Source organism: Nannospalax galili, unplaced genomic scaffold (assembly GCF_000622305.1).
Source record: "Nannospalax galili isolate Female #2095 unplaced genomic scaffold, S.galili_v1.0 scaffold1939, whole genome shotgun sequence".
Classification (NCBI taxonomy): Eukaryota; Metazoa; Chordata; class Mammalia; order Rodentia; family Spalacidae; genus Nannospalax; species Nannospalax galili.
The window spans coordinates 26,673-37,297 of record NW_008342008.1 but is presented as its reverse complement, the minus strand read 5'-3'; the positions used below and the strand labels follow the sequence as shown (position 1 = coordinate 37,297).

General features: G+C 49.4%; 3 protein-coding genes across 3 annotated transcripts in view; 1 reads left to right on the top strand and 2 right to left on the bottom strand.

Annotated features, from left to right (window-relative positions):
• The window catches only part of Zswim1 (zinc finger SWIM-type containing 1), a 4,184-nt gene extending 679 nt beyond the window's left edge, over nt 1-3,505 (top strand). The window contains exon 2 of the mRNA XM_008837759.3: nt 1,136-3,505. Within this exon, the coding sequence (XP_008835981.1) occupies nt 1,279-2,649 (1,371 nt within the window). The 5' untranslated portion in view covers nt 1,136-1,278 and the 3' untranslated portion in view covers nt 2,650-3,505. The remainder of the gene's footprint in view (nt 1-1,135) is intronic.
• Nucleotides 3,506-3,862: 357 nt separating this feature from the next.
• On the bottom strand, nt 3,863-5,132 carry Spata25 (spermatogenesis associated 25). Its single transcript, XM_008837757.2, has 2 exons — nt 5,078-5,132; nt 3,863-4,718 (listed from the first exon to the last, which is right to left on the bottom strand). The coding sequence occupies exons 1-2, from the start codon at nt 5,130-5,132 to the stop codon at nt 4,105-4,107; spliced, it is 669 nt and encodes a 222-aa protein (XP_008835979.1). The 3' UTR covers nt 3,863-4,104.
• A 2,850-nt stretch (nt 5,133-7,982) lies between these two features.
• Nucleotides 7,983-10,580, bottom strand: Neurl2 (neuralized E3 ubiquitin protein ligase 2). The gene is made up of 2 exons (XM_008837756.3): nt 9,658-10,580; nt 7,983-8,223 (listed from the first exon to the last, which is right to left on the bottom strand). The coding sequence occupies exons 1-2, from the start codon at nt 10,397-10,399 to the stop codon at nt 8,108-8,110; spliced, it is 858 nt and encodes a 285-aa protein (XP_008835978.1). The 5' UTR covers nt 10,400-10,580; the 3' UTR covers nt 7,983-8,107.
• Nucleotides 10,581-10,625: the final 45 nt, after the last annotated feature.

The window sequence follows — 10,625 nt, the reverse complement described above, 5'->3', positions numbered from 1 at the left end:
TATAATTTTTTTTTTTTAAGGCTGAACCGGACGAGGTGGCACCACACCTTTAATTCCAATGCTCTAGAGGCTGTGAATCTGAGTTTGAGGCAAGCCTGGTCCAATAGCTAGTTCCAGGCCAAGGCTACATAGTGAGACCCTGTCATTTAAAAAGGGAGCAGATAGCCAGAGCTGGAGAGATGGCCAAGTGATTAAGAACGTGTACTGCTCTTCCCTAGTGCCTGTTTGGTTTCCAGTACCCATACGCAGCTCAAAACTGCCTATAATCCAGCTCCAGGAAATCTGGCCTCCAAGCCCAGCTACAGGCATGTGAGGCACATACTGCCACATAGGCATACACATAATTTAAAATCTTTTTTTATAGAGAGTTGAGTGTGGTAACACACGCCTATAATCCCAGCACTGAGGACACTGAGGCAAGAGAATTGCCATGAGTACAGGCCAGCCAGGACTACACAGCAAAACCCCGTTTAGAAAAGAAAAAAAACCCCACATACGTCTTTCTTTTCTTTTTTCCTTTGATGGGGATTGAACCTAGCACTTCACGCATGCTAAGCAAGTGCTCTACTAGGGAGCTATCTCTCAGCCCCAGCTTTTATTATTGAGACGGTCTGTGTAGTTAGAACTGGCCTTCAACTCCTGATCTTCCTGCCTTCATTTCCCAAGGGCTGAGATTACAGATGTGTGCAACCTGACTCCCCAGTCCTTTTGTTTGGAGACTTGCAGGAGGGGTGTGTTTTTTTAAATTTTTGAGACAGGTTTACCCTAAATTGCTCATACTACCTTCCGAGTAGCTTGGCTTACAGGGGTGCACCGCTACACCTGGCCTCCTGGGTATTTGAACGATAATGTTTCTATAAGTGGCTTCTTATTTAAGTCTCATCCATGGTAATCCCCCCCCCATACCTCCTCTGAACACCTTAATTAATGTATCCTGCCTTCTCCAGCTTGCTCTGACCTGCTACTCATTTCTGTGGTTTTTATAGTCTTCATTATCCAGTATGTCTTTCCGTGTTCATTGTCTGTCTGCCCCTAGAACGGTGCGGATACATAGTAAATGTTTAGTACATGTTATCCAGATGAATAATTGAAGAGCTAAGTCCTTACTGTCTTAAGTCTTTGTTCCTTTCCATAGGCTCGTCTGGAACAGTATCTAAAACTACGGTCTAACCTCAGGCATCGAATTACTTGGCACTTGAGAAACTTTATGCCTCCCTGACAGCGGTCTTGCAGATAAAGTATTCTCAGCTTGGGCTTTTGACATTTCCCAACTCCTCCATGGCCCTCACAATGCTGAACGGACTTCTGATTAAAGACTCCAGCCCACCTATGCTACTGCACCAAGTCAGCAAGACTCCTCAGCTAGAAAACTTCAACTACCAGAGCTGCTTTATGCAAGATCTCTTTGCTCATTTCCCAGAGGTCTTATTTATACACCGGACTTATAACCCAAGAGGCAAAGTGCTATATACCTTCCTGGTGGATGGACCTCAGGTACAGCTTGAGGGTCCTCTTACCCGAGCAGTCTACTTCGCCATCCCTACCAACGAAGATGCCAAAGGCCTGGCCCAGATGTTCCAGGTGTTCAAGAAGTTTAACCCAGCATGGGAGAGAGTCAATACCATCCTGGTAGATCCTCACTTCCTCCTACTGCCCACCCTGGCCATGGAGTTCCCTGCAGCTGAGGTTTTGCTCTCAGCGTTCCACATCTGTAAGTTCCTCCAGGGTAAGTTCTATCAGCTGTCCCTAGAACAGCCTGTACAAAGTGTGCTCTTGTCCTCCCTGCAGAGCACAATGTGCTCAGCCACAGCCAGCAACCTGAGGAAGCTGTACACACTCTTGTGCAACTGCATCCCCTCAGCCCGACTACCTGAGCTCCACTCACACTGGCTGCTCAATGACCGCATCTGGCTGGCCCACCGCTGGAGAAGTCGAGCCCAGAGCAGCCGCTACTTCCAGAACCTCGAGGTCACCACCCACATCCTCAGTCAGTGTTTTGGCACCACCCCATTTGAGAAACAAGGCATGGTGTCTGTGTTCCGTTACATGCAACAGAACTCTTCAGACAAAGCAAGTTTCAGCCCAGATGTCAATACCCAAGGCAGCTGTACACCCTCAGACACCAGCCTCAAAAGCCCCAACATAGAGCAGTTGGTAGAAGCCCGCATCCAGCACTCCCTCAATGCCATCTGCACTGAGCCAGCAGCCCAACTCTGCCTGGGTGAGCTTGCTGTGGTCCAGAAATCCATGCACCTCATTGGCTCTGGCTCGGAAAAAATGAACATCCAGATTCTGGAGGACACCCACAAGGTACAGCCTCAGTCCCCTGCCAGCTGCAGCTGCTATTTTAACCAAGCCTTCCACCTGCCCTGCCGCCACATCCTAGCCATGCTCAGTGCCCGCCGCCAGGTTCTCCAGCCTGACATGCTGCAGGCTCAGTGGACAGCGGGCTGTGCCACCAGTCTAGATAGTATCCTGGGCAGCAAGTGGTGTGCAACCCTCGACAAGCACCTAGCTGTAACTCTCCTCACAGAAGAGGTAGGTCAGCTCTTGCAGCACTGTAGCAAGGAGGAATTCGAGCGTCGCTATAGCACTCTTCGGGAACTGGCCGACAGCTGGATCGGCCCTTATGAGCAGGTGCAGCTCTGATTACTTCCCTCCTGTTACCCACCCACCTCCAGTACTGGGAATTGAATCTAGAGTGACACATATTCTAGACAAGTCCTCTCCTACTGCCTCTATTTCTTATTTCGAGTCTCACTAGGTTGCCCAGGCTAGCCTCGAGCTTACTATTGCTGAGGCTGGCCTCAGACTCTTGATCCTCCATCTCCAAAGTGCTGACCCACTGCCTATTTTTGTTATTTTGAGACAGAGCCTCACCAGGTTGGCCAGGCTGGCCTTGAATTTTCTCTGTAGACAGGCTGGCTTTGAACTTGGAAGCCCTCTGACTAGCCTTCTGAGTAGCTGGGATTACAGGCCTATGCCACCAGGCTCAGTCTCTGAATATGTGGATGTCCTGAAATGCCCCATGTACATGTATACACTCATACTCCCCTCTACACACACATAAATGCACATACATATACTGTTGTACTTCCAGAATGACAGGCGTTTTCTCTGTAGTCTGCTACCTAGAATGTGTTTAGCTCCATATGGCAGGAGTCAGCAAATCTTTTCTGTTAAGGGCTCAATAGTAAATATTGTGGACTTTGATGGTCACATACAGCCTCTGTTGTATATTCTGGCTTTGAAAAGTTTTGACAACTTTTTCATAAGGAAAAATTATTCTTTATGAAAACAGATGATACTCTAAGATGTTGGGCGCTGAGGTTGAAGGTTTGGTCTTGGTAACTGCTACCCCAGTCACGAGACAATTCACCTGAACCTGGCCTGCATGTGAGCTGGCCTGGGAGCCTTCCCACAGAGGAAGAGGCTGCTCAGCCAGGCCTCCTAGGGTCTTTTCCCCTGCTCCATTCTGGAATCAATAAAGTGAATCCCCACTTTTGTCTAGTGTTCTGTTTTGTACCCTTTCAGGGTATGTTGTAAAAGGAATAGAATTTGCAGTGTGATGCTCCATATGAATCTTGCTTTTCTACCTGCCTTATTTCTTTCTTAGGCCTGGTTCTGTTGTTACTAGCTATGAGACTTTAGAGCAGGCGGCTCTCTAAGCCTCAACTTGTTTATCTGTAAAAATGGGCATCCTTGTGGGGTTGGTCACATTAAAGAATGGGCTTCTAATCTGGACACCTAAGGGCTACTCATCCCCATGTTAATTTTCCATCCTTGCCTACAGTCCCATCTGCTTTTAGCTAGCTGGGAAATGTAAGGAAAATTCATACTGTCTAGGACTTTGTACGAGAACATTTTCTCAGGCTCAATATAAAAGAAGCCTCTACTCTCCAAACAAGGCTCCCTGCCTCAGTAACCAATTTTATCCTAGCAGACCTCTTGTCTTGGGGGACGTGAGCCCTACTGAAGCAGTGGCATTTATCAGGGTGGCTCCATCACCCACCCTCTTCCCCTCCCTGCCACAGCCACCTGACCCTGTCTACCCAAAAACCATTCAGAGAAGCCACCCTATGTGTCTCATGCTATTTTGTCTGACTACAAGCAGGAGCCAGGAGGCTGGCCCCTCCTGGATCTCACTAGGGGCATCTGCCCAGAGGCCATGTGGGCATGTGCCTGTTCCCACTGTGCACCCTCCAGTGGTGCTCCCGCCAGCTCTGGATGGGCCATCATGAAAGCTTGAGCTGCCCGAATCAGGTCTTCTTCCCTCAGGTCTTGGACAGGCACGGTGGGGATACCAGAAATCATCATGGCCAGAGTAAGGATGCAGACGTCAGGCCGAGAGCTGGCCTCCTCCCCCCCTGCCTCTGAGGACTTCGGCAGAATCCCGGGTGACAGCCCATACAGCAGCAGGGGCTGAGGCCTGCTGGGGCCAACCAGGTGAGGATCTCTGCTTCGGGAGCAGGGGTCTGCCCAGCCCGAGCTCTCCAGTTGCCTTGTGTGGGGTAATTTGGAGCAGTATCGGCTGTACTCCTTCCTCCATGGTGTCTCCCAGCTAGTACCCCCAGAGCAGTCCCTGGCTTCGGGCACGGCCAAGGTGGGGCCCCAGGCCTCAACTTTCGGGTTCAGTGGGCCTAGTCCACCAGCTGCTACCACCACTGGCTCTGCAGGACTATAGAGACCAAGGGACGAACCTGGAGAAGCAGCCCCATCTGCAGAGACAGGAATGAGATGGAATGTTATTCTTGGTATCTTTGGGGAAGAAGCCCTGAGGGGCAGGGCTTGGGAGCAGGAACAATTAAAACCTGGCCAAGAAGACTGTCAGAGGTTGGGAATGTCAGTGTTCCTCTTACCTAACCACAGTCCCCAGGTGATGGAGAAGTATTTGTTGAATAAGTAAACCAGTGGGTAGTTAGTAACTGGCAAGGCCTTTTGGATATCTTTTCTTCCAAAATAACTCATTCCACAGTCAGCCCAAAAATGTCCAGCAGAGCCTCTACTTCCCCAGAACCAGGAAGCAACTTCACATGGGAAGTTGTGCTGTCCCCAATTCCAGGAGCCCCTCTCTCACCTTGTCCAGAAGACAGAAGACCTGGATGAGTTTGTAGAGGCATGAAGTAGGACATGGCTGCCCCAGAGCCCCTGTTTGTGAGAGAATGGTCCTACACCTTCTGTCCTACTCTCCAGTTTTCTATAATGTCACCTCATGGTCCCCTTTATACCTGGACCCTACCTCACAATACTAACTTGTTTATTATAGAACATATATGTCACAATGGGAGGGGATTAAAAGGACACTGGACCAGGATCATGATGTTCTCAGCTCTTGTCCTTACCTTGGGCAAGTCATTTGGACAGCTGTTTTGTTTTGCTTTTTTTCTGGTACTGGGAATAGAACCCAGGGCTTTGCACATGCTAGGAGTGAGCTCTTCCCCTGAACTACATTCCCAGTTGTTTTGCTTTTTTTTAATGTAGCCTTGGTGGGCCTTGATCTCCCAGAGGTCCACCTGCCTCTGCCTCCCAAGTGCTAGGATTAAAGGCCTATGCCACTTCCCCTGGCCTGTTTTTACTTTTTTGAGGGCAGCCTCAAACTGTTGATCCTCCTGCCTCAGCCTCCTAGGTATGGGGATTACCAGGTGTTGCCATCACTTCTACCTCCACTTGGACATTTTTGTTCCTTAATATTCTCAGCTGCAAACTGGGGGTGATACTGTCCCTACCTTCCTCACCTGGAGTTGTGATGGGGGAGTCCTCCCTACAGAAGCTAATGATTGAAGATACAAATAAAAGTCTATGCTTTCTGCCTTGTGGTATGAAACAAGGAATCCAATTCTTTGCTATCTGGGGGGCTGGGAATTATCTCAGTTGGTAGAACACTTGCCTAGCATGCGCAATGCCCCAAGTTCAATCTCCAGCACCACATAAACAGGGCATGATGGCATATGCCTGTAATCCTAGCATTCGGGAGGTAGAGGCAGGAGGTTCAGAAGTTCAAAGTCATCCTTCACAGAGCGAGTTTGAGGCCAAACTGGGATACATGAGACTGTCTACAAAAAAAAAAAAAAAAAAAAAAAAAAATTGCTATGACATGGTTGGTCTAGGGCACTGGTAGTCAGCCCAGACTGTACATTAGAATCCCTCAGGAGCTTTGAATAATCCTCTGGCCCTGCGCCATCCAAGATCAATTAAATCAAAATCCCAGGATCAGACCAATGTTTCAGTATTCTAAGTTCTTCAGTAGGCCAGAGGAGCAGATTTGTAATTGTGCTACTTGGGAGGCTGAAACAGGAGGATCACAAGTTTAAGAGCATCCTGAGCAACCATAGTAAAAAGAGGGCTAGGGATACAGTTCAGTAGTAGAGCACTCATCTAGCATGCATGGGGCCCTAAATTCAGTCCCTAGTACTGTTTAAAAAAAAAAAAAATGGAGCTCATGCCTGTAATCTCAATACTTAGAAGGCTGAGGTTAGGAGGACCACCACAGTTCAAGATCAGCCTGGGCTACAAAGTGAGACTGTCTCAAACAAACCAAAAATGGAAAAGTAAATAAATTTTCCAAAGGTGACACCTCTGATACAGTGAAACTCTTCTAACTATATTAGAATCTCTAACGGAGCTTTTAAAAAAAAATGTCAAGTCATGGGGTTGGAAAGATGGCTCAGGGGTTAACAGCACTCTCTGCTCTTGCAGAGGGCCTGAGTTTGGCTCCCAACACCCACATGGCAGCTAATAATTGTTACTAGCTCCAGTTTCAGGGGATCTAACACCCTCTTCTGGCCTCTGCAGGCCTTGCACTATGTGGTACACTTACATACATGCAGGCAAGACATACCCATAAAAAATACAAATAAATTTTTTAAAATTGAAAAAAAAAAGGGCTGGAGAAATGGCTCAGCGGTTAAGAGTACTGACTGTTCTTGCAGAAGACCCAGGTTCGTATCCCAGCACCCACATGGCAGCTAACAACTGTCTGTAACTCCAGTCCCAGGGGATTGATCTGACAGCCTCTTCTGACTTTCGAGGGCATTGCACGACACAGATGCAGTTATCTACATGCAGGCAATTCACACACACACATAATAAAAATAAAAGTTTAATATTTTATTTTTCTTTTATGTGTATGAGTGTATTGCCTGCATGTACGTGAGTGCACCCGTGCCCTGCAATACCTCACAGGTCAGAAGAGGCTCTCGGATCCCCTGGGACTGGAGTTAAGAATGGTTCAGAGCCGCCATGTGGGTGCTGGGAATCGAACCTGGGTCCTCTGCAAGAGCAGTCAGTACTCTTAACCAATGAGCCATCTCTCCAGCCCCCCCAAAAAAGTTTTTTTTCATTATTTTTTTATTTTTATTTTCATGTGTATGTGTGTATTGCCTGTGTGTAGGTAAGTGCACCCATGTCGTGCAATGCCTGAGAAGGTCAGAAGAGGCTGTCGGATCCCCTGGGACTGGAGTTACAGACAGTTGTTAGCTGCCATGTGGGTGCTGGGATTCGAACCCGGGTCTTCTGCAAGACTGACCAGTGTTCTTAACCAGTGAGCCATCTCTCCAGCCCAAAATAAAAGTTTTTTTTTAAAAAAATTGAAAAAAAGGCACAGTGGCTCATACCTATAGTCCCAGAACTTGGGAAACTGAGGCAGGAGACTTACATTGAGTCTAAGGGCAGGCTGGGCTACAGTGTGAGACCTCAAACAAAATAAAACAAAAAACATGATGTCTGGGCCTAATTCCCTGACAAACAAGGAGGAGAAAGGAGAGAGGAGAGAGAGGAGAGAGAGAGAGAGAGAGAGAGAGAGAGAGAGAGAGAGAGAGAGAGAGAATATCACCACTTATTGTATTCTAGATAATCCAAAAGATCAGCCAGGCTAGGAACCCCTCTGATCTAGATAGGATCTAAATACCTCTGACCTGCTGACTAAACAGTGATTTTAGAACTGCCTCTCACAAGGCTGCAGAGGCAAAGAGACCCTCCAGTGCTCAGAGCGTCCACATCAATTATTTATTTCTGGGCCTGGTTGGCAGCAATGTGGTCAGCTTTGGACCAGCCACAGTTCTGGGGTCACAGTGCATTTCTGTGGCCCTGCTCTGGAGGCTGTAGACCTTCATTCATACTTGCAGAAATCCTTAAGTCCTTTGGGCAGGTGGAGCCCGTCAATGGCCGGCCGGTTCACCACACTCCTCTGGATCACTAGACGACACAGAGTCTGTAGGGACGGCACTGTGGAGAGAAGACTGTCAGAGGCAACTGAAGAGGTAGCGGGGAAGCAGCACTGAGGCTAAGATCTAGGTTTTAGTCTGTATTTGCCATCACCTTGGTAATTCCCTCTGCCCTCAGGTTCAGCCCACTTCCCAGGGCTGCTCGTATAGTCCGCATAAACACCTCTTCCTAGAACTTTGACTATACCCGTTTTCTATTATAACAGCCCAACCCCTTTTGTAACAGGTTCTTGGGACAAAATAATGCCTGATTTGCTTATGCAAACACAACCTAGCACAGGCCCAGCACAGAGCAGTTTCTGGTTCACTGCACTGAGTTGATGAAATGTGACCAGAGGTATAAATAAAAGACTTACTGGGATATAATGAGCCAAACCTCAGAATTTAAAAGCTCTTAATCTGAGGCTGGGCATGCTGCATGCCTTTAATCCGAGTACTCAGGAGGCAGAGGTAGGTAGATGTCTGTGAGTTCAAGTAGCCTGGTCTACATAGCAAGTTTCAGGTCAGCTAGAGCTACAGGGAGACCCTGTCTCAAAAAGATTAATAAAAAAAAAAAACAAGCCGGGCATGGTGGCACATGCCTTTAATCCTAGCACTCGGGAGGCAGAGGCAGGCAGATCTCTGTGAATGCAAGGCCAGGCTGGTCTATATAGTGAGTTCCAGGACAGCTGAGGCTACAGGGAAACCCTGTCTCAAAAAACAACAACAACAAACAAGTTCTCAATATGGGGTCCATGATTCCTCTAAAATGATCGACCCAAATCTATGAACATTTTTTTTCCCTTTTTTGAGACAGACTCACTATGTAGCTTTAACTAGCCTGGAACTTGCTATGTAGAGTATGCTAACCTTTGAACTCACAGAGATCCACCTGCCTCTGCCTGCCTCCCAAGAGCTGGGATTAAAGGTGTGAGCCACCAGGCCCAGTTTATGAACATTTTTCTAATAACATACAACTCCCAACTGAGTGTGATGGCTCACACTAATTCCAACACCTGGGAGGCAGAGGCAGAACTGCTGAAAATTTGAGGCCAGCCTGGATTACATAGTGAGTTCCAGACTAGCCTGGGGTCTAAAACTGGATTTTAGAATCCCTGGTCATAAGGATGTGTAGCCTAGCATGCACGGGACCCTGGGGTGGTTCCCAGGACAAAACAAAACAAATTACAAAATAAAAATGTTAAAATCTCTGTCCTAGGTTAATTCTGAAACATTGTCCAAACTAAAAGGGACATTCAGGGTATCTTGATTAATAGGTATACTGAGGCTCACAGGCAAGGAGTGACGTGTAAAATCCAGCAGATGGGCAAAGTGAAGCCAGATTCTCCAGCTTCAAAACTAAGGGACCAACCCAAGGCATTGCTAGCTGACTAGGGGGTCCTACTACACTGGGCCAGGAGGGGGCGTCGCTGCCCGGGGGGGGGGCGATACCTACAGCCATACTCCAGTTGGACCAGGCGCACAGTCTTGGTGGAGGCAAACACGTCTACCACTGCATAGAGAGGCTGAGCAGCTGGCAGCCCGCGGGCGCTGGGACCCATGTCCTCCCCGTTGATGACAATGTGCATGTCGGCGGTCCCATCCCCACGCGGGCAGAAGAGAACACCCAGGCGGCTTCGGCGCGCGGTAGGAGGCAGCACGTTCAGCTCGTAGAGCTGGTCCAGGAGATGGCTATAGAGCCCTGGCCGGCTGCGGCCCACCAGGCGGTCCCGCGGGATTCGGAACTGCTCAATGCACAGATACGGTTCCAACAAAAGGGTTGGGGGTCTGCTGGGGGCCGCTACCTCCGCCTCGGAGTGGCCTTCCCGGGACACGCGGTTGTGGTGGCGCGTAATAGCGAAGACCCAGGTGTGGCCAAGGCTGACCAGGTCCGGCAGTGAGAACTCGGGCACCGGGGCCAGCCTGGCTGGGTCCAGCGCGGTCAGGCCGAGCCGCAGATGCCCGCACCAGCCCAGCTCTTTCTCCTCGATCTCCACCAGGAAAACCTGGCCAGGGGCCAGCGGCTCGCGACTGAAGCACACACCGTGAGCGAAACTTTCCACGCGTGTGGCTCGCGTCCCCGAGGGGTCCACGCGGATGTTGGCGCCATGCACCGGGTGGAAGCGGATGGGATGGGGCTCCGGGAGCGCAGGGCCCCAAGGTCCACTCAGCCCTACGGGTTCGGAGGCAGCAGACATCTCCCCGCCATTAAGACAGGACAGCTGGTGCCAGGGGCTATTTTGGGCACGGGCTCAGATGGTGACCGCGGAGGGGAACCATGTAAGGCATTTCCCCTCCTGGCTACCTTCCCAGGCTCTGCCCGAGGGTCCTAGCGCCGGTTTTTCAAGCATCTGGCCTAGAACCCGTCCCCAGGAAGCTGGGGGACCTCCTGGTAACACCAAGATCATCTGATCGCTGGCGCGG

Excerpts from the sequence above, each read along its gene's own strand:
- Spata25 (XM_008837757.2), bottom strand. The coding sequence starts at position 5,132 with ATGTCCTACTTCATGCCTCTACAAACTCATCCAGGTCTTCTGTCTTCT. Across the intron at positions 4,719-5,077 it reads TCTTCTGTCTTCTGGACAAG|ATGGGGCTGCTTCTCCAGGT; the intron begins GTGAGAGAGGGG and ends CTGTCTCTGCAG.
- Neurl2 (XM_008837756.3), bottom strand. The coding sequence starts at position 10,399 with ATGTCTGCTGCCTCCGAACCCGTAGGGCTGAGTGGACCTTGGGGCCCT. Across the intron at positions 8,224-9,657 it reads GGTCCAACTGGAGTATGGCT|TGCCGTCCCTACAGACTCTG; the intron begins GTAGGTATCGCC and ends TTCTCTCCACAG.